General features: G+C 44.1%; 2 protein-coding genes across 3 annotated transcripts; one reads left to right on the plus strand and one right to left on the minus strand.

Annotated features, from left to right (window-relative positions):
* Nucleotides 1-506: 506 nt before the first annotated feature.
* LOC132027457 (T-cell surface glycoprotein CD3 gamma chain) lies at nucleotides 507-11,568 on the minus strand. Of its 2 annotated transcripts, none has more exons than XM_059416297.1 (7): nucleotides 11,343-11,568; nucleotides 6,087-6,110; nucleotides 5,400-5,621; nucleotides 4,665-4,796; nucleotides 3,993-4,036; nucleotides 3,509-3,588; nucleotides 507-2,876 (listed from the first exon to the last, which is right to left on the minus strand). In XM_059416297.1, exons 1-6 carry the CDS (start codon nucleotides 11,395-11,397, stop codon nucleotides 3,523-3,525), a joined length of 543 nt encoding a protein of 180 aa, XP_059272280.1. In that variant the 5' UTR covers nucleotides 11,398-11,568; the 3' UTR covers nucleotides 507-2,876; nucleotides 3,509-3,522. The 2 variants fall into 2 exon arrangements, with proteins under 2 accessions (XP_059272280.1, XP_059272271.1); XM_059416288.1 differs by having other exon boundaries at nucleotides 3,505-3,588; nucleotides 11,343-11,566.
* A 1,242-nt stretch (nucleotides 11,569-12,810) lies between these two features.
* LOC132027468 (T-cell surface glycoprotein CD3 delta chain) lies at nucleotides 12,811-16,520 on the plus strand. Its single transcript, XM_059416310.1, has 5 exons — nucleotides 12,811-12,970; nucleotides 15,012-15,224; nucleotides 15,686-15,817; nucleotides 16,113-16,156; nucleotides 16,375-16,520. Exons 1-5 carry the CDS (start codon nucleotides 12,916-12,918, stop codon nucleotides 16,438-16,440), a joined length of 510 nt encoding a protein of 169 aa, XP_059272293.1. The 5' UTR covers nucleotides 12,811-12,915; the 3' UTR covers nucleotides 16,441-16,520.
* Nucleotides 16,521-22,285: the final 5,765 nt, after the last annotated feature.

Genomic DNA, 22,285 nt, shown 5'->3' on the forward strand with positions numbered 1-22,285 from the left:
GGTCCCAGGGTCCTGGGATTGAGCCCCACATTGGGCTCTCTGCTTGGCAGGGAGCCTGCTTTCCCTCTCTCTCTCTGTCTGCCTCTCTGCCTACTTGTAATCTCTGTCTGTCAAATAAATAAATAAAATCTTTAAAAAAAAAAAAAAACTATACTGAGATGCCATGTTTAAGTTTTTTTTTTTTTTAAGATTTTATTTATTTGTCAGAGAGAGAGAGAGTACACACAAGCAGGCAGAGAGGCAGGCAGAGAGAGAGGAAGCAGGCTCCCTGCCGAGCAAGGAGCCCTATGTGGGACTCAGTCCCAGGACCCCAGGATCATGACCGGAGCCGAAGGCAGCGACTTAACCAACTGAGCCACTCAGGCGTCCCAATGCCATGTTTAACTTATCAGATTGGCAAAGTTCAAAAAATATGGAGCAAAAAGCACTCTCAATTATTGTAATTGGGAGTAACCTCCATGAAGTGCAATTTGGCAATATTTAATAAAATTACAAGTGTAAATACATTATGGCTTCCAAATCTCATTTATTTGTATTTGTTATGAATTGTCCTAAGTATGTTCAAAATTACATTTGTCAACAATAAAACTATGAAACTTTCGAAACTATAAAAGGAAGACATAGGAGAAATCTTTGTGACTTTGGGTTTGGCAAAGATTTCTTAGGCATGATACCAAAAGCACAATCTATTAAAAAAATGGGTAAAATAAGCTTCACCAAAATTAAAATTTTTTTGGCTTCAAAAGTCACCATGAAGAGAATGAAAAGATAAGCCACAGACTGGTAGATGTATTTGCAAATCATATATGTAATAAAGGACTCGTATTCAAAATATAAAGACCTCTTTCAATTCAACAGTAAGACATACAAACAACCCAAATTAAAAAAAAATTTAGAATAGACATTTCACCAAAGATAAAAGAATGGCGGACAAGTATATGAAAAGATGTTCAATAACATTAGTTATTAGGGAAATGCAAATTAAAGGTAAATAAGATACCATTTTATACCTAGGAGAATGGCTATACTAAAAAAAGAATAAGGTAACAAATATTGGTGAGGATTTGGAGAAATAGAAACCCTCATCCATTGCTAGTGGGAATGTAAATGGTACAGGGAATTTTAAAAAGTTAAACATAGGGCGCCTGGGTGGCTCAGTGGGTTAAAGCCTCTGCCTTCAGCTCAGGTCATGATCTCAGGGTCCTGGGATCGAGTCCCGCATCGGGCTCTCTGCTCAGTGGGGAGCCTGCTTCCTCCTCTCTCTCTGCCCGCCTCTCTGCCTACTTGTGATCTCTGCCTGTCAAATAAATAGATAAAAATCTTTAAAAAAAAAAAAAGTTAAACATAAATTTGTCATACAACCCAGCAATTCTTCACTCCCAGGTATCAACCCCAGAGAAATGAAAACGTGGGGTCCACAAAAAGATAGGCATGAAAGTGTCCAACACATTGTATAAATTAATAGCATATTGTATGATTCCATTTATATGAAATGTACAGAAAAGGCAAATCTGACAGAAAAGAGATTAGTGGTTGCCTGGGGCTGAGATTGGAAACAGGGAATGACTGCAAACAGCAGAAGAAATCTTAAGAGGGTGATGGAACCGTTCTAATGATTATGGTGATTACACAGCTGGGTAAATTTTGTAAAAGTCACTGAGAACAGGGGAAATCGCTTAAAATGACTGAATTTTATAGCATGTAAATTATATCTCAATACAATTATTTTTATTTTTATTGTTTAAAAGATTTTATTTATTTAACAGGGAGAGACACAGCAGAGAGGGAACATAAAGCAGAGGGAGAGGGGGAAGCAGGCTTCCCTCTGAGCAGAGAGCCCAACCAGTGGCTCGGGCCCAGGACCCTGGGATCATGACCTGAGCCGAAGTCAGAGGCTTTAAACCACTGAGCCACCCAGGTGCCCTTTATTTTTATTTATTTTATTTTATTAAAAAAAATTTTATTTATTTATTTGAGAGAGAGAGAGCATGAGAGGGGAAGGGGTCAGAAGAAGAAGCAGACCTCCCGCTCAGCAGGTTGCCCAATGCCCAATGTGATCCCAGGTCGTTTAACCAACTGAGCCACCCAGGCACCCCCTATAAAATTATTTTTAAAATGACACTTATACAACGTTAGTCATTGCAGCATTGCAAGAGCAAAATATTGGCAGCATTATTTTGTCTATCCATGCGGGGTGATTAAATAAATCATAGCGAGTCTATGTAATGTGGTTGCACTTCAAAAAGACTGCTTTACTTACTGATATGAAATAATCTTAAGGTTTATTAGGTGAAAAGTGCAAGATGTATAGTATGACACCATTTGTGTGAAAAATAGGGAAGGGAAGAATAATGTGTACTTAAGAGTGCTTATGAAAAAAAAAAAAAAGAGTTTGCTCATGTATGCCTAGAATACCTCTGATTTAAATACCTATATATTTACCTTATAAAGATACATAAGAAACTAGTCTATTGTTTGTCTCTGGAAAGGACAACTGAATGGCTGGGGATGGAGGTGGAGGGAGACCTTTCATTGCATATTTGAACGATGTAAATTATGAAAGTAAATTACAGAAAGTAAATAAAAATTAGAAGTTTAAAAAGTAATATTCAAATAGAGGGCGTTATGGGACCTTTTCCATTTTCTTTTACAGGAAAATTACTTCCCAATAGGTGGCGCTCATGCAACACCATACATATTTTTACTTTCCTTTTAGTTTTATTTTGAGAAAAATCCATATTTGCTCTGATGGACTTTCTTCCCCATTTGTCACCTTTGGGAAACTCGAGTCTAGAATTAGGGCTGAAAGTCTCTCCGCTAGGAGTGTTCCAAAGTGTAATGCCATGTTTCTGGGATCTATCCAGCATAGAGAACACCTGGATTGAAAAAAAGAAAAATTGGGATTGGTTCAGAAAACCAAATAATGCTTGGGTCCTGTTTTCTTGATTGAAACTTGATTGATTGAATCAGAACTCCTGATTGCTTGATTGGTTGATCAAGAGGTTAATAGAGGTCAGGGGTTTGTAATGAATGTTGATTTTGCCCTGGGGGAGACACTTGAAATATCTGGAGATATTTTTGGTTGTTACATCTGGGGGTACTCCTGGCATCTGGTGGAGAGAGGTCAGGGATGCTGCTGACAACCCTACAATGAACAGGATAGCCCCTGCATGATAAAGAACTATCAGTCACCTACCCTCCCCTAAGCTTATAGCTTCTTGGAAAAAGGAGATAGGCTTGGCAACAGATGGGAAGGCAGGTAAGGGAAAGGTTTTGTTTTTCATGAGAGAGCAGGTGCTGGGGAAGAGGGACAGAAGGAGAGGGAGAGAGAGATTGAGAATCTTAAGCAGGTTCTGCGCTGAGCACAGAACCCAGTGCAGGGCTCCATATCACAACCCTGAGATCATGACCCGAGCTAAAATCAAGAATCAGACATTTACCCTACTGAGCCACCCAGGTGCCCCAGAAAAGGTAATTTTTTAGAACTGGTGTAGAAGGACATACCTACTTTGAGTCCTGAGTTCAATTTTTCCTCAATCGCTTTCCTTGAAGGTGGCCATATTGGTCATTTTCCCGATCCCTGAGGGGCTAAAAAGAACAGCACAGTCATAAACTCATTTTCCCTCCTCCCTCCTCATCTGTGAATTAATTTGATGCTCATTTATTGAATGCTTTTTGTGTGCAAGGCTTTGGAGTGGGTGCTTCACGATCCTGGGGGTGAAAGAGGACAAGGAGGTCGGAGGCTCTGTTTACAGTTTCTTTGGGTGTCCCTCTCCGTGTTTCTTCAGCTTTTTCTCACTGGATCCAGACCTTAGTCTCTCTCAACCTTTCTCTTCATTTCTCTTCTCTTCATTCGACCCAAAGTGTGACTATGTAATCAACCTGTGTGCCCTAAGCAATTCCTTATCTGTGTGGTCTCCTCTGAATAACTTGTCCCCCACCCCCAAATTGTACTATTAATTATAGTAATTATTCATTCCCCCCTCCCTTACCTGGTAAAGCTGGTCATTGGACAACAGAGTCTGCTTGTCTGAAGCTACAAAAAACAAACAAACAAAAAAACGCAAGGTAGGCTAAGAAATTGGGTTATATTCACACACTGGAGTACTAAACAGTAATGAGTGAGTGAACTAGAACAAGGTGGAAAGATTTCACAGGCATGTTTTTTGAGTAACAGAAGCACACACACAGGAGTACTTTTGTATGAGTGCATTGACATAAGGAATGTAAACAGGCAAAATTGATCAATAAGTCGGGATAATACTGTTTTTGGGGGATGGGTAGAGGCTGGAATTGACCACAAGGGGGATGTCTAGGGTGTGGGTAATACTCTCTTTCTTGAACTGGGTGTTGGATTCATGGGTACCTTTGCTTGTTTAGCTGTGTGCTTGCCATTCATGTATGTTTCTCTCTGTATGTCTTAGTTCAATCAAGTAGCTTTTTTTTTTTTTTTTTTTTTTTAATTCAGAGGAATCGGAGGAAAATCAGAGGGAGGTGGTTCTTGAGACAGGTAAATATGCTGTGAACACAACAGGATCCTTTTCACCCAGTTGGGCTAGATGGCAACACGTGCCCACCTCATCTCTTCTACAGGGTCTACTTTGGTAGGAAGGAAACTGAGGGTCCCCGGTGGTCTCGTTTCTCACTGAGGAACATTCTTTTACCTCTGGACTGGCGAACTCCATCCTGTCCAGCAATGAAGTAAACCCCGACAGCAAGGAATAAAAAGCTGATGATTTCGGCGAAGACAAAGCTGGATACAGTGCCTGCGTTCAGGTCAATGCAGTTCTGACACACTATGGGGAAAGGGAGGGACAAGGCACCTTCAAGGTGTGAAAGTGGTTCTCCTGAATCTTTTTCTCTTGCCTACACGTGCTAATGCCTCCATCTAGGGTAGCAGACTCCTCTCTCTGTGCAAGGTTTGTTAGGGGAATTGCCTGGGAAGATCCTGGGACTTAAGCATGCAACACTTCCTGATATCCCCCCATCTCCCAGGCATTCTGGGGAAACCTATAAAGTCTGACCATCAGGAAATATGTGAAATAGAAGGAAGATCAGATCCCCTTCTCTGTGGTCATCTGCCTTCTACATTTCATTGCTGCTCACCTTGTAATCTCCTCTGTCTCCCTGAAACTACCCCAACTCAGTTTATATAAATAGATGATGGCTCCAATTCATGACTGCCTATCCAGAATTAAACCAGGCTTTATAGGACCAGGTATGCTTTTCTAAGAAGATGAGGGAATTGTCTTGTTATATTCAAAAAGAGGCAAGCAGAGATTGAGAGAACGAGAACTGGTTAGTGTCTATTCCCATACTCACCAGGGATAAGAAGCCCACCAGAATAGCGAGTACTGCTAGATAGATAGATAACAAACAAACCAAAGGGGATTACATACTTCTGTAATATATTTGGAATGGTTTTGAAATGCCCTTTGATCCTTCACACTGATATATCCCTTGAGGGTCCTTGATACTGCTTCCCAGATTCAGCTTAGCACCATTCGAGGAATTTTCTGGTTTCCCATCTTTATACCATGTGATCTTTGTGTCTTTTGAGTCACAAATCAGAAGTACCGAACCATCTTCTCGATCGCCATCTAGTTTTACCACAGGAACTTCTGAAAAGGGAAAAGTCACCGTCTGTTAAGGATCTCTCTTCTGAAATTTTCCCTGCCTCGAGGTATCAGAACAAGACCACTGTAGCAGCTCTTCTCAAAATTTACTGTGCACATGGTTCCTATGGGCAATCTAGTGAGAATTTCAGATTCTGCTTAGTAGTTCTGGGAAAGAGCTGAAATGGAGCATTGCTAACTTGATGCCAGTGGTGTTGGTTCATGGGTCCCACTTTGAATAGTGCCTAGCTGCTGGGGTCCTGTTTCTACTCCAAGAATTAGAGAGCTAATTGCTTGACTTCAGGAAAGCTGCCCAGAAAGATCATGACTGGCCAGTCGTTTGGTTGACTGCTATTATTACCCATCATCCTATCCTTTCTGTCACTCAGTCCTCTAGGGCTTCTAGTGTAGGAACCATATTTCCATGAATTTCCTCAGAGTTTGAGGATAGAAAGAAGCCATTCACACTACCTTGTTTCGTCTCGGCTGTCGTACCTATAGAGATAGAAGAGAGACAGAGTATTAGCTGGGTATAGAGTTGTCCAGATGCCCTGAGGTAATCATTTCCTTGGTCATTCAAGGCCAAGATAGATATCCTAATCTAAGAGTGGGCAGTATCTATATTTACCTCCCTGGGTTGTAGCCTAACTCACCAAATTGAATTCAAGGTGTTGTATAATAAAGAATTTGTCCGGTCTTTGTCATAGATTCCTGGGAAGGAGTTTCTAAACCCTTGGAATTTCACGAGTGATAGGAGTGTCTGTGTTATTCTTGGTGGGCTTATTTATTTATTTTTTAAAAGATTTATTTATTTATTTATTTGCGAGAAAGCATGAGAGAGCATATGGTAGGGGGAGGGTAGGGGGAGATGGAGAGAGAGAGAAGCAGACTCCCTGCTGAGCATGGAGCTCCACTCGGAGCTTGATCCCACAACCCTGTGATCATGATCTGAGCCGAAATCAAGAGTTGGATGCTCAACCGACTGAGCCACTCAGGTTCCCCTTGGTGGTCTTTTGGACCATACATGAATTTGTGTTATGAGATGACTCAGGATGGGGCTGGTCAAGACCTGTGTAATCTGGAATCTGAGCTTGTCTGAGGAAGGGAGCTGGAGACTGAATCCGGTCATGTGGCCAACAATTCAATCAATTATACGTATGTCGTGAAACTCCAGTAAAAACTCAGTGGAGGGGTGCCTGTGTGGCTCATTTGGTTAAGTGTCTGCTTCTGGATCAGGTCAAGATCCCAGGATCCTAGGATCGAGCCCCACATTAGGCTCCCTGCTCGGTGGGGAGCCTGCTTCTCCTTTTCCCTCCTCCTGCCTCTCCTCTGCTTGGTCTCTCTCTCCGAAAAATAACAAAATAAAATCCTAAAACAAAAACAAAAACTCAGTGGAGGGGCCCATGCATGGCTCTGTTGGTTGAACATCTGACTCTTGGTTTCAGGTCAGGTCATGATATCTGGGTGGTGAGATCAAGTCCCGTGTTGGACTTTGTGCTGGGCGCAGAGCCTGCTTGAGATTCTCAACCTCTCCATCTGTTCTCCCACTGCTCCCTCTTTCTCTAAAAAAAACCCCCAAAAGTCAAGGGAAATAAAATTCTCAGTGGAGCTTCCTTGTTAGTGAGTGTATCAATGTACTAGGAGGGTGATGTATTCTATTTCTGCAGGGAGAGGGCACAGGAACTCTGTGTTCAGGGCCTTCACAGACCTTACGCATCTCTTCATTTGGAAAAATGCTGATTTTATTTTTTATAATTAAACTGTAATAGTAAAGGGGCACCTTGGTGGCTCAGTCATTAAGCATCTGCCTTCAGCTCACGTCGTGGTCCTGGAGTTCTGGGACTGAGCCCCAGGTTGGGGTTCCCTGCTCAGTGGGGAGCCTGCCTCTACTTCTGCTCCTCACTCTGCTCATGCTCTCTCTCAAACAAGTAAGTAAGTAAATAAATAAATAAATCTATTTTTAAAAAAAAGATTTTATTTATTTATTTGTCAGAGAGAGAGAGAGCAAGCGAGCACAGGCAGGCAGAGTGGCAGCAGAGGCAGAGGGAGAAGCAGGCTCCCTGCTGAGCAAGGAGCCCAATGTGGGACTCGATCCCAGGACGCTGGGACCATGACCCGAGCCAAAGGCAACCGCCTAACCAACTGAGCCTCCCAGGTATCCCAAATAAATCTATTTTAAAAAATTTGAGCTGTAATAGTAAATATGTGCTTTCTTGAGTTTTGTGAGTTGTAACCAATCGTCAAATTGTACAAACCCTCCAGGTTTGTACCCAGCTTGTCAGAAGTTTAGGTGGTATAGGAACCAGGTGCCTGGAACTCAAAGGGAGGGCAGTCTTGTTGGGCACAGTGCCCTTGACCTGTGGGGTCTAATGTTAATTCTGGATGGTTAGCATCAGAACTATACGGCAATATACATCAAAGTATTGCACGCATGGTCTGGAATGCTCTGCTTTTTTTTTTTTTAAAGATTTTATTTGACAGATAGAGATCACAAGTAGGCAGAGAGGCAGGAAGAGAGAGAGGGGGAAGCAGGCTCCCTGCTGAGCAGAGAGCCCCATGCGGGGCTCAATCCCAGGACCATGGGATCATGACCTGAGCCGAAGGCAGAGGCTTTAACCCACTGAGCCACCCAGGCGCCCCCACTCTGCTTTTTTTTTTTTTTTTTTTAGCTGCTAAAGCTCCATCAAAAGTGGGTTTACGTGAACTAAAGGCTTTTTGAGTACTTCTAAAATCCTCAGCCTTGGTAATCCACTTTTTATTTATTTTTATTTTTTTTTGTAGAAACCCTGGACGTCCTGGGGTGGGGGGTAGCTATTCAATAGCCTTCAAATCTGTCTCAAAACTCAAGAGTAGTGGAGTTGCGTTCCTTGTTGTACTACAGAGAAGTAGCACCAGAATTCAGTTCAATTGGATTGAATGCAAACATTTACCAGGTACACTGATGTACCTGACTTGATTAAGCTGTGTGAAAGACAGGAGTGGTGATACAAAGAACTAACTTGTTGCCTCCAAAGAGTTTACAGTGAAGCAGGAAAAATAAACACCGATGTAACTAACATAATAGAACATATAAATTATCTTTAGTGTTCATGCGAATGCATTTGAAAGGGGCTAGAAGCTATTGATTTTGCCCAAGAGTCAGGGACAGGGAAAACTTAACAGAGAAAGTGACATTTGGTTGGAACTTGAATGATTGGGAGTTCGCTGGACAGAAAAAGGCATCCTGGGGAGAAGGAGGAGCGGAGCAAAGACATAGGTTGGAAAAGGACAGAGAAGTAGTGTGTCTAGAGGTGGAGTGTATGGTGGGGACAGATGAAGCATGAGTCAAAGTATGAAGGGGAAAAAAAAGTATGGAAATAGTTGGAAGGAGTCAGCTGTTTTAGAACTTCTTGCAAGGTTGAAATGATTATTAATTGTACTTAACAGAGTTTGGAACATGGTAGCTTTATATTTGTTGAGTGAGTACAGGAATGGATGAATGAGTGAATTAAAAAAAAAAAAAGCAAAGCAAACAGTTAAGCAGATTTCTCACCAGCGGCCCTTCTTGACCACCTGATCACCATGGGAGGGACAAAGGGACCCCTTGTTCTAACTCAGATTCTATAGGAGAGAGGGTCCAACTGATTGCTAACATCCTTTAATTTTGCTTCTGTGAGTCTTCTTTCTTTTTAGGATTTGAGTGCTCATGTAGCCAAATTTCCTAGGCTGACTGGTAAGAGGACAGAGCCCATAGGAAGGAGGGATCATCCAAGTTCACACAGCTCACTGGTGGCTGATCCGGACCCAGAGTTCCGGTTTCCATTGCTCTTTCTGCTATATCTAGCTGCTTCACACAGGCTTTCAGCCCTGCCCCTCCACCTGTGTGGTCTTCAGTGGCTCTTCCCCCCAATTTCCTGCAGAAATCATTCTAAACTCTCACTGTCCTCCTTGAGTCCCCCACTCAGGAACACCAAGCTCAGTTTTAGCAAGTGGCATCGTCTACCACTTAGGTCATTGAGAACGTAGATGCTGTAATGACCTTCTCCAGCTTCCTTCCCAACTACACACCTACCCATGGCCAAAGCCATTTGCACTTCCTCTCTCTTGCCTTCTCCTCTGCGTCCTTGACCCCACCCTTTCAACATCAGCTCCAGGAACTTGCTCTACTCTCTGCGTTTTCCTTTAGCCTAGAAATGGGCTCACATTTCTCTCACACTCAAAAATATTTAATCTTAGATCCTATGTCCTTTTCTATTTACCACTCAAACTCTCTTCTCTTCTCATCCAAACGTCTTTTTTTTTTTTTTTTAAAGATTTTATTTATTTATTTGACAGAGAGAAATCACAAGTCGGTGAGAGGCAGGCAGAGAGAGAGAGAGGGAAGCAGGCTCCCTGCTGAGCAGAGAGCCCGATGCGGGACTCGATCCCAGGACCCTGAGATCATGACCTGAGCCGAAGGCAGCGGCTTAACCCACTGAGCCACCCAGGCGCCCCTCATCCAAACGTCTTTAAAGACAGTCTACACTTGGTATTTTATCACCATCTTCATCTTCTACACACTTCCATTCGGTTCCCCCTCATACTACCCCAATGAAAGGGTTATAAATCAACTGTGGCCTTTATTTTGTTAAATCCCACAGGCTTAAACTTTTAAATATATTCTTCTATCATATATCTATAATATTTCATTATTGGTGATTCTTTCCTTTTGGAAGTTCTCTGCTCCCTTCGTGTTGCATTATCTGATTATTCCAGCTCTTTGATCGTCCTCTTATCTCTTGTGAGATGTTTTTCTCTAACTACCCTTTATTTATTTATTTATTCTTTAAAAAAGATTTTATTTATTTATTTGACAGAGATCAGAGGTGGGCAGAGAGGCAGGCAGAGGGTGGGGGGAGGGAGAAGCAGGCTCCCCGCTGAGCAGAGAGCCTGATGTGGGGCTTGATCCCAGGAATTGGAGATCATGACCTGAGCTGAGGCACAGGCTTCACCCGCTGAGTCACCCAGGTGCCCCTCTAACTGCCCTTTAAAGGTTAATATCCTCTCGGTTCCATCCTCAGGCCCTCCTCCTCACATCTCACGTAATCCTTGTATGATTCCAGCAACTTTCATGTTTCCCTCAGCGTGTGGAGAACCATCTCTAGTCCAGATTCCAGGCATCAACCCAGGTCATCCACTTCCCATTGTTTATGCCCAACAGAATATTCATCCAGGCATCCTATATTGGACCTTACACTTAGTCTAGTGACACCGAAGCTTCTCTCTCCAATTAGACTATAAGCTCACTAGGGCAGAAGGTTCTTATCCTTCCTTATATCCTCCTAGCATATCATGTAGCAGGATCTCACTCATATTTGTTGACCTGTTGGCCCTATGACCAACTGGGTGAGTGCCTTATAGTTCTCCCCCGAACTCCAGCTCTGAGTTAAGGAACACACACTTATTCTTTTCAGGTCCCTGGCCTGTGCCCTTTTGGGCTACATTCAACCTAAGATGGCGGCATCCGGGTCTTCCCTCTAGCCAGTAAAGTCTGCTGTTTTCATTTCTTAAGAGACAAGGACCCCATCTCTCCCACTGGACACTGCTTCTCTCTAGCAGAGAACAGTAAGAGGCTTCATTTTGCCCTTCTTTCTCAGAATTCTAGTGTGACGTCTGAGGTAGCCTTGAGGTTAGAGATCCCAATACCATTTTTTCCCCAGTAATGATCTCTTCCCCTGAGCCTTTCTCCAGACTACCAGAACCCCGTACCTTGAAGAAGAGTGACAGCCAAGATGAGGCCAGCCAGATGCTTCCCCGGTTCCATGTCAGTATCTGTCTTTCCCCCGAAAGAAGCACGAAGCAACTCCCAGCAGCCCGCCAGCCTGCAGAGCAGCTTGTCTGGCTCCGCCCAGCATCCCTCAGCCTGGGGCCCCTGAAAGAAGGCTTGAATCCAGAACCACCACCCTCTACTTCAAACGTGGGCAGAGAGGGGCCTCAGGAGGTCTGCAGGTGCATATGTATCTTGCTTGTGAAGGAGTAGAGAATGGGAAGACGTGGGAGGGAAAGGGAGAGAGGACTGCTTCTTCATCTCAGAGACAGCTTGCACAGAGAAACCCCTTGGGTTCTGGGTAGGAGATGGGCCCCTTTCTTCATGAGAGGGGTAAACATCTCTGCCACCTCTTGTTGCTAGGATGTCAGTTGGTTGCTAGAACTCGTGAATTTAAGTGAGAAACCTTACGTGCTCAAGCCCTTATTCAGGAATTTTTCACTGCTCTTTGGAGACAAGATCATCAAAAAGGGGCCTGCCTGGATGAGAATAGGTAGGAAAATTGGAATAAGACAAGCCATATATTTCCAGGCGTCAGAGCCTGAGCCAAGTTTCCAGGATCTTAGGCCCCTGGCTCCCTCAGCCAGTCCATCAGTGAGTCAACAAAAACATCTACAGAACCTCTAGTTATGTGCCAGGCACAAGCCAGGTGATGGAGATACAGAAGGGAGCAAGACATGTGCTATCTCTGCCCTCAGGTAAATTACAGTCTGACTTGGGCAGCGTAGAGAGTTTGGATCCTCATAGGCCACAGGGGAGAAAAGTCCTCTTGTCTCCTGGTGAGTCAATCACATTGTTATTAATAACTGTCTCTTACTGAGCAAATGTGGTATCTCATGTACCATGAAAACTTTTTGTCTGAATCCTTACTGGCATACGCAGAGAATTAGGCTCTGAAAAATTCCATGACTGGCTCAGGCCCACTGGGTAGGCAGTATTGGAGCTGGGATTCAAACGTCCGGTTTAAAAAGCTACTTGTAATCTGGTGTCCCAGGCTGTCCAAGGAGGACCTTGGGCGGAGTCCCAAGAAAGACCAGAAATGGGAGGAACCTTGCTGGTATGGCTTATGGGATGGGGTTCACAGTATTTCTCAAGGGTTTTGAGAGCTGGGGGTGAGTTTTCAGGGGGTGAGTAAATGTAGTTACGCTGTTGACAGAAACTCTGGAATTACTGTTTTTCATCAGTGAGTTGGGAAAGAACATCCTACACCTTCTTTTACCTCCTAGAGGTCTAGGCAACATTTTCCACATTCTCTGCTATCTCTTTCACCTCACCCCCAAGCTCAGAGAAAGAACCATTTGCACCTGCTTCCTTTCTACCCCACCCCCACTCTGCCCCTGCCCTGACAGTCTCCTCTGATCAACGGCAGAGAGCAGACAGATAGGCGTCTTCTGGTTCCTCCCCCACACCTTTACTTTTTCCGGGTACCCATGAGTCAGTGGGAGGAGGGTGTCTTTCACCCTGGTGGATAGTTCTGTGACCTGGGTCTACCTACTGAAGGAATTCTGCTGGAAAATGGAACACTGTAGGTTTCTGGCTGGCCTGATACTGGCTGTCCTTCTCTCCCAAGGTAAGGCTTCTCTAGATGGTGAGGACATCTTGGACAAGGGACGCGAGAGGAACATTTGCACCTGGACTGGGCTCCACGTTAAAGTCCTTCTCAGTGCTAGCTTCACTTTCAAGCAGAGTTGTCAAGGAGAGCAGGGCTGGGATGTAGTACAGGGTTCAGATTGGGAAACAGGCTCTTGGCTTTGAGTCTACCTAGGCATGTATGTTGGCCTTGAATGCCCCTCTAAGGGCCTTAGGCCAGAGATCTGCAGGAAATGTGCCGTTTGCAGGAGCCTGAGCCTAGGACTGATAAGGGAACACTATTTCTTCTAGGACAGGGAGGCTCTGGGATTAGTACTCTTAGTGATTTGGCCATCATTTGTCACCATACGGAGCCATGACCCCGTACTCAGGGGGATGTTTTAAGAGAAAGTTGAGTTTAGGTGGAGAAGGAAGGAGGGCATATCTGGGATGGTAAGATGATCAACTCATCTTGGTTTGCCTGGTTTTAAAACTGGTAGTGTCTTGTCCCAGAAACCCCCTCAATCTCAGGCAAACTGGGACAAATGCTTTGGGACATCCAGGATTTCCAATGGAAACAGATCCTCATGGAAAACATGATTATAGGATGTGATATAACCTTGGCCTGTGTGAGATGCACAAGAAACAGCTCTTTGGGGGATTTTCCAGAAGATGCTCTTGTATTCAAATTGGTAATGGAATATGAATTCAGGGAGAATCTGGACTCCACTTTTCCCTGGGATTGGAGATACAGATTCTCATGTCTCTGTGGGTTGTGGAGGTGTCCTCAGTCAAAACAGTTCAGTGGATCTAGAAAGGCCCTGCGCATACCTCCAGCCCTCAAACTCCCTAGAAGCCTTGACTTGTGTGACGCACCAAGAATGAATTTGATAAAACAATTTTTTCTACCTCCTTCCCTTAAGCAAGGTTAGAACAAATAAAAATCTTTACATGGGATTTTTCCCGGGGTCTCCTTCTGGATCGCTGGGCTAGTAATCCATACCAGCTTTTCTCCTACCCCAACCATCACCGGTCCCAAGAAAGACGTTAATGACGAGAGTCCTATTCTCTTGGTAGTTGTGGGGGCAGGGGCAAAGCGGGAGGGAAGAGGATGAGAAGCTGAAGTGGGAGGGTTATAGATGGCTGGGAAGTAGAATTAGAAGCTTTGCTGGAGGGGCACCTACGTGGCTTAGTTAGTTCAGCATCTGCCTTCGGCTCAGGTCATGATCTCAGGGTCAAGAGATTGAACCCCTCATCCAGCCCCTTGTTGAGCCCCTCCTTGGGCTCCCTGCTCAGCAGGAAGGCTACTTCTCCATCCGCCCCTCCCTCTCTCCCTCCCCCACCCCGCTCCTGCTCTCTATCTCTTTCTCAAATAAATAAATAGAATCTTAAAAAAAAAAGTTTTGTTGGAAAACAAATGTGGACATCTCCAGCCAAGGAACAGTCTTCTGCATTTCCATATTTCTTGAATGTTTCAGTAATCTATACTCTTCTTCTACTTTTATTTTTTTTTAAGATTTAATTTATTTATTTAACACAGAAAGAGATCACAAGTAGGCAGAAAGGCAGGCAGAGAGAGAAGGGGAAGCAGGCTTCCAGCCAAGCAGAAAACCCGATGCAGGGCTCGATTCCAGGATCCCAGGATCCCGGGATCACCACCTGAGCTGAAGGCAGAGGCTTATCCCACTGAACCACCCAGGGGCCCCTCCCCTTCTACTTCTAATCAGTGGTCTGAACTTCTTTCCAGGAAGGTTCTTAGATCCAGTTGGCTCCATGATTTCCAATTTGGCTCCATGTCCATCAGGGTCTGTCCTCTGCTGGGACTGAATCCTTGCATCCTTCCTGGCCCCTGTAGTTCACGGGAAGCCTCCCAAAGCCTTTTTCTTGTGACTTCTGTCTCTCACACTAGAAACCATAAATTGTCCTAGACTTAGAAAGTGGCCTTTTCAAGTACAAACTCAGCAGAATAAGGCATCTGCTGCAGACCAAACAGCTGGCTGCAGTCCTGGTTGGGTTTTGGTTTGCTGTTGTTTTCCTCGTAGGGAGCCCCTCCAAGATAACCGTAGAAGAGCTTGAGGACATGGTGTTCCTGAGGTGTGACACCAACATCGAGTGGTGGGAGGGAACACAGCCATTACCACATGGTAAAATGTGGAACTTGGGAAAACGCAACCTGGACCCACGAGGAATGTATATGTGCAACGGGACAGATGAACAAGAACACAAACGCCCTTTTACGCAAGTATATTTTCGAAGTATGTGCCTTCTGGACCCTCTGGTTTGAAATGAATGGGACCTCTGGATATGAGAAGCTTATAGCCAGAAAGGACCATGCTGGCTGGACCAACCTGTTCTCTAAACAAAGTGGGGGTCCCTCTTGTAATGGTGTGCACCAGACTTTGGAGCTTAACTAATGGAAAAAAAAATAGCAGGGGCCTTGGTACTCAAGCAGTAGAGGCTGGGTTGGGAGAGCGGTTTGGCCCTGCAGACTTGTTTGCATTCTTACGAAGCTGGTACTGCTTCTCGGCTCCTTTTCAGGGATTCCTTGGGATGAAGGGTGGAGGTGGATGTAGCAAGGGTATCAGCAGGCCTTTCTCTAGGGATCTTACTGAAGTTTGGGTCCTGGTGTGAGGTCCCGGGGTTGCCCTACGAGGCAGAGATGGTTCCCTGGTCTTGAAGGCTCTCTAGTTCTCCTCTCATCCCCGCCCCCCTGCAGTGTGTCAGAACTGTGTGGAGCTGGACTTAGCTACCCTGGCTGGCATTATCATCACTGACCTAATCGCCACTCTGTTCCTTGCTTTGGGAGTCTATTGCTTTTCTGGACATGAGACTGGAAGGTTCTCTAAGGGTAAGTGGAAGGGACAGAGTGTGCGTTCTTGCATGCACACGTGCACACGTATATTGTGGATGTGGGTGTGAGTGCGGACCTGCAAAGAATGGGGCTGGCAGTGGGTTGTGTCTCCTCTGGGAGTCACTCTTGCAATCTCTAAGGATTCCTAACTCTGGTTATTGGAAGACTTGTGCCCATATTGCCCATGTAGACTTCTGAGGGTACGACCAGCTGCTGTCCTCTTGTAGTGTTCATGGGGTCTCACTGTCCCCTCCTCCTAGGCCCTTGATGACTCTTTCCCCGTTTCTTCTAGCTGCTGACACTCAAGTTCTGTTGGAAAATGACCAGCTCTATCAGGTGAGCTGTGAGGGGAAAGAGACATGAATGGGAGGGGAATGGGAAGGGAGGAAGAGGCTGTTGCTAGGTGTTCTGTGTATGGATGAAGGGTTCTAGCGGGGAACTCATCAATGGCAGGGCTGGAAAACTCAGGCATGAGCTCTCATCTCTGGGGCCTACTGGGGTCTTCCCTGGGAGAATCTGACCCTGCCTCACTGATTTCCCTTCTCACCTCCTAGCCCCTTCGGGATCGGAATGATGCTCAGTATAGTCATCTTGGTGAAAACTGGCCTCGGAAGAAGTGAACCTGACACCAGTGGCTTATGGGAGTATCGACTGTACCTTCTTCCCTTGATCAGCCAATAAAGATGTCTTCTCTCACTCAGCAGGTGCCTGGACTTTTCGAGGCTCTTGGACAAGGCACGGGAGTTGTCCTGCCTTGGCTGGACCCTTGCCCTCCCTGCCACCTCTGTCCTTCCTTCGTTGCTTCCATTCCTCTGCCCCAGATGGACAGTGTGATGGGTTGTCTCCCGCCCCATTCTGGCCCACTGGTGTTTCTGGCCTGGTGGGCTTCCTGAGGGTGGGGGCGGCTCTACCACACTCTCTTAGCTGCTTGTTGCCTCCAGCCCCTGTTACAACCCCTGAAGGGCTTTGGTTTCCTCACCACAGTTAAAGGCAGTGTTTACAGACCCAGCCGCACTAAAGTTTCCATGACATCATGAGCAGAGGAGGTGGAAACATCAAGGGCCAAGAGATCACTTTTTATCAAGACTTGGAGAGCATGTGTGACCAAGTCCCACTTCTGCTAAGGGGCTGGCCTTGTCTTATTGACCGCTGTGGATCGGTAACCACTAGCTGTGAGGAGGTTGCCCCATAAGCCCGTTCAGGACCCTTTCCTCCTCTATAGAAGGTACCACTCAACTTCCTCTCCTCAGAATCTGTTCCTGCCCCACCCCGTCTTCTGCATGATAAACTAATATCAGAAACTCTTTATTACCCCTCTTCACCCACTTGGAAAGCTGGAATTGGAGAGTGGACAGGAGCTTGGGATATTTTCAGTGGAAGTCGCGTTCACTAGTGGGTTAGTGGTGGTGCTGAAACTTTGGGAGCCTGAAGGATTTATTAAAAATATAGACACTTGGGCCCCACTCTAGGCACCTAGCCCTCAGCTGATTCTGAAGCTGCCCCCATTCAGAGTCTCCAGTTTTGAGGAAGAGCTGAGGCCATGGATGCTTTTGTATCCTTCACGCTGTTCCTGTCTACCACAGGGGCAACCCCTCCTTTTGTTCTCTGAGCTACAGTAACTGAAAGATCTTCGGGACAGTTTCCTAAGAGTGGGACTTTCCAAGACCAGGGTTCAGAAAGAGGGAGCCAGCCAGAGATCTGGATGATTCTGCCCACCATCTTCGTGAGCTATACACAGATGCTGATTTTGTTAGAGACTATAAACTTCCAAGGTACACATGCTTCATTCATGGTCATGACTTCTTTCTACCCTTTACATCCCTAGGACTGTAGTCCTCTGCAGCCTGCCTCCAGCTTTCCACATAGGATCCCTCCACCTTGGGCAACTTTCCGGTGACATCTACCCACCCAGTACTTACCTCCTTTCCACACCCTGCACACTTCCCTTCACCTTGTAGTCCTTGTAGGCTCTTAGATTCTCCCATACCTCTCACCAGTTCTCACCATTGCACACACCTGGGAATCTCCAGAACTCCTGATTATCTTGGGCGAAAGCATCAGGACTTTCAAAGTGGCTTAAGGTGATTTCATCATGAAGCCATGATTGATAAAGCTGCCCTAGCCCTTCTGGAAACTTGTGTGCCTTTGGATCTCCTTTGTGTGTGTGTGTGTTTTAAGTTTTTTTTTTTTTTAATTTGTTTATTTGTGAGAAAGAGAGACAGAGTGCAAATAGGGGAGCAGAAGGTGAAGGGAAAAGCAGGCTCCCCATTGAACAGAGAGCCTGATGCGGGGCTTGATCCGTGAACCCTGGGATCATGACCTGAGTCGAAGGCAGATGCTTAACTGATGGAGTCACCCAGGCATCCTTCTTTTTTTGTGCTTTTAATCCCTCTTTTGCACCTGGGGTGCCTGGGTGTCTTGGACAGTTGAGTATGCGATTCTTGATTTTGGCTCAGGTCATGATCTCAGGGTTGTGAGATTGAGACCTGTGTTGGAGGTTGACACTCAGTGGGGAGTCTGCTTGAGATTCTCTCCCTCTCCCTCTCCTCCCTACACACACACACACACACACACTCTCTCTCTCTCTCTCTCTCAAATAAATAAATTAATTAAAAAGTAAATTAAGAAAACAGCTTTACTGAGGTAAACCTACATGAATAAACTACATATATTTAAAGTATACATGTGATGTTTTGTCATATGTATATACTTGTGAGACATCACTGCAATAAAGGTAATGAACATATCAACACCTTGAACAGTTTCCTTGGGCCCCTTCGTATGCAATTCCCCCCTCCTTCCTCTCCTTACCCCCCTACCCTCCAGGCAACCACTGATCTGCTTTCTGTCATTATAGATTAGCTTTTGTTTTTCTAGATTTTTATGTAAGTGTAATAATGTAACCTGTACTCTTTTTTTGGTCTGGCTTCTTATGCTTCAGCATAATTATTTTGTGATTCATACGTTTTACTAATATTTTATTCCTTTGTACTGCCCAGTAGTATTCCACTGTATGGATATATCACAGGCTATTTACCCATTCACCTGTTGATATTCTTGTGGGTTATTTCCTGGCCTGGGCTGTTACAAATAAAGCTTCCATGAATAGTCACGTATAAGTTATTGTGTGGACGTATGCTTTTATTTCTTTTGGATAAATACTCAGGAGTGAATGGACTGAGATGCAACTTTTAAAGAAAGTAGTCTGGTGGGGTGCCTGGGTGGCTCAGTGGTTTGGGCTGCTGCCTTTGGCTCAGGTCATGATCTCAGGGTCCTGGGATCGAGCCCTGCATCGGGCTCCCTGCTCCGCAGGAAGCCTGCTTCCCTCTCTCTCTCTCTCTCTCTCTGCCTGCCTCTCTGCCTACTTCTGATCTCTGTCTCTCAAATAAATAAATATAATCTTTAAAAAAAAAAAAAAAAAAAAAAGAAAGTAGTCTGGTATTCTAGGTCCTTTGTAGTCCCATGTGAATTACCTTCTCAGGTACTATAAAATGCCTGCTGGGATTCTGATCAGGGTCATGTTGAGTTTATAGATCAACTTGGGGAGAATCTACATCTTTTTTTTTTTAATTTTTAATTTTTTATGAACATATAATATATTTTTATCCCCAGGGGTACAGGTCTGTGAATCGCCAGGTTTACACACTTCACAGCACTCACCAAAGCACATACCCTCCCCAATGTCCATAACCCCCCTCCTCCTCCCAACCCCCCTCCCCCCAGCAACCCTCAGTTTGTTTTGTGAGATTAAGAGTCTCTTATGGTTTTTCTCCCTCCCAATCCCATCTTGTTTCATTTATTGAGAATCTACATCTTAATGACATTGACTCTTCCAATCCATGAGCACAGCTTTTGTCAGATTTATCCCCTAAGTATTTTATATATATATATATATATATATATATATATATATATATATTTTAAAGATTTTATTTATTTATTTGACAGAGACACAATGAGAGAGGAACACAAGCAGGGGGAGTGGGAGAGGGAGAAGCAGGTCTTCCACCAGCAGGGAGCCGAAGGCAGACGCTTAATGACTGAGCCACAAAGGCACTCCAGTATTTTTTATGTTTTGATGTTTTTTTATATGGTATTTTTAAACTTTCAATTTCCAGTTGTTTCATTGTTAATATCTAGAAATACAGTTGTTCTGTATATTGATCCTATACCCTGAAAACTTCGTAAATTCACATATTAATTATAGTACCATTTTTTTGGTAAAGCCCACCTGAATTTCTACATAGATGATAATGTTGCTTGTAGATAAAGGCAGTTTAACTTTTCCATTTCCAATCTGAGTGTATTTTATTTCAGTTCCTTGGCTTATTATGGTGGCTAGAACCTCCCATACAATGTTGAAGAGAGGGGAAGTGAGGATATTCTTGCCTTATTTGTGATCTTAGGGGGAAACCTTGTCTCTCATCATTAAGGATGATACTGGCCATAGGTTTTTCTTAGATGCTCTTAAACAGATTGAGGATAATGCGCTCTCTTTCTAGTTTGCTGGAAATGTTTAGTAAAAATAGTTGAGTACTGTCAAATGTTTTTCTGTATCCATTGAGATGATTGTATGGTTTTATTTCTTTAGTCGGTTAATATGATAAATTACATTGGGGATACGATCTGTTACACCGATCCTGCATTCCTAAAATAAACTGTACTTGGTCATTATGTATTATTCTTTAACATATATATTTTATATTTATTTATATATAACATATTTAGATATTTATATTTTATGTTATTATTTATTTATATATAATATATAATAAATGCCTATTTATTATTGATGTTGATATATTTTTAAAGTAAACTCTACCGCCAACGTGGGGCTTGAACTCACAGCCCCAAGAATGAGTGTTGCATCTCCATTGACTGAGCCAGTCAGGTGACTGGCTTTTTAAAAAATATATATTACATATATTTTATTAGATTAAATTTATTTTTATATATTATTAGATTAAATTTGTTAAAATCTACTGAAGAATTTTTGCATCTATTTGTAAGGGATATTGGTCTGCAGTTTTTTTTTTTTTTAAGATTTTATTTATTTATTTGACAGACAGAGATCACAAGTAGGCAGAGAGGCAGGCAGAGAGAGGGAGAGGAGGAAGCAGGCTCCCTGCTGAGCAGAGAGCCCAATGTGGGACTCGATCCCCGGACCCTGAGATCATGACCTGAGCCAAAAGCAGAGGCCCAACCGAATGCCACCCAGGCACCCCAGTTTTTTTTTTCTTGTAAAGATTTTGCCTGTTTAGGTATCAGGGTTGGTTATTAGGGTTCTCCAGAGAAACAGAACCAACAGGATATGTATGTAGGAGACAGAGGAGAGAGAAGGAAGGGAGGAAAGAGGAGAGAGAGAGAGAGAGATTTAAGGAATTACGACAGTGAACATTGGCAAGTCTGAAATCGGCAGGGTGAACTGGCAGGTTGGAGACCCAGGGATAAGCTGATGTAGCAGCTTGAGTCCAAAGGCAGTCTAGAGGCAGAGAGCTCCCTCTTCCTCAGAGGACCTCATGCTGTTTTTTTCCTGTAAGGCCTTCAACTGATTGGATGAGGCTCACCAACAAACACAATGGAGGATAACTTGCTTCACTCAAGGTCTGCGGATTTAAATGTTAATCTCAACTAAAAAGAATACATTCACAACAACATCCAGATGCATTTGGCCAAACATCTGGGCACTGTTGCTCAGCCAAATTGACACATAAAATTAACCATTACGCAAGATGAGTTTGGCCTCCACAGAATGAGCTGGAACTCCTGCCTGTTCAATTTTCTGGAAGAGTTTGTATAGAATTGGTATTATTTCTTCCTTAGATGTTTGGTAGATTTCACTAATGAAGTCTTCTTGGTCTGGGGTTTTCTTTGTGGCAAGGTTTTAAACAATAAATTCAATTTATTTAATAACCAGCAGCCTATTTATGTTACTTGTTTCGTCTTCGGTGAGTGCAGTGCCTTCTCCCCTGTCCTCAAGTTCTATCTACCCTTTCCTTCAAAGGCCCAGGTGAAGTTGCTCCAGGTACTATGTGGGCTTAATCACATCTGTTTTTCTGTTGTTTAGCCTTCTGCATAATTGGCCACTCTGCTGTAATTGCAAGCCCCCAAAAGCAAAAAGCAAAAACCGTTTTTTGTTTGTTTGTTGGCTTGCTTGTTTTTTTTTTTTTTTTTTTTGGTCTCGCTTGAGCTCTTAGCACAGAGCTGGTCTGCAACAGACAGGAGGGGTGAGAAAAGCACTCACAGAAGGAGTGCCTAAGTGATTAAATACAGAACTTGTAAGCCAGAAAACCAGAATGATCCTGGTCGGCACCGGCACCAGGTAGCTGTTCAGAGTATTGGAGTTGGACAGTACTGGCTGCTTATTCCGGCTCTCTCCCTCACTCACTGTGCAACCTGGGCAGATAACTTAACCTCTCTGAGTCTCCGTAGCCTCACCTGTAAAATAAGGACAACATCTCTCTT

This window comes from Mustela nigripes, chromosome 1, assembly GCF_022355385.1.
Source record: "Mustela nigripes isolate SB6536 chromosome 1, MUSNIG.SB6536, whole genome shotgun sequence".
Taxonomy (NCBI): Eukaryota; Metazoa; Chordata; class Mammalia; order Carnivora; family Mustelidae; genus Mustela; species Mustela nigripes.

Coding starts and splice junctions, on each gene's coding strand:
- LOC132027457 (XM_059416297.1), bottom strand. CDS start 11,397: ATGGAACCGGGGAAGCATCTGGCTGGCCTCATCTTGGCTGTCACTCTT. Junction 6,111..11,342: donor GGCTGTCACTCTTCTTCAAG/GTACGGGGTTCT, acceptor CTATCTCTATAG/GTACGACAGCCGAGACGAAA. Junction 4,797..5,399: donor ATTCCAAATATATTACAGAA/GTATGTAATCCC, acceptor CTTTCCCCATAG/TGTGTCAGAACTGCATTGAC.
- LOC132027468 (XM_059416310.1), top strand. CDS start 12,916: ATGGAACACTGTAGGTTTCTGGCTGGCCTGATACTGGCTGTCCTTCTC. Junction 12,971..15,011: donor GGCTGTCCTTCTCTCCCAAG/GTAAGGCTTCTC, acceptor TTTTCCTCGTAG/GGAGCCCCTCCAAGATAACC. Junction 15,818..16,112: donor GACTGGAAGGTTCTCTAAGG/GTAAGTGGAAGG, acceptor CGTTTCTTCTAG/CTGCTGACACTCAAGTTCTG.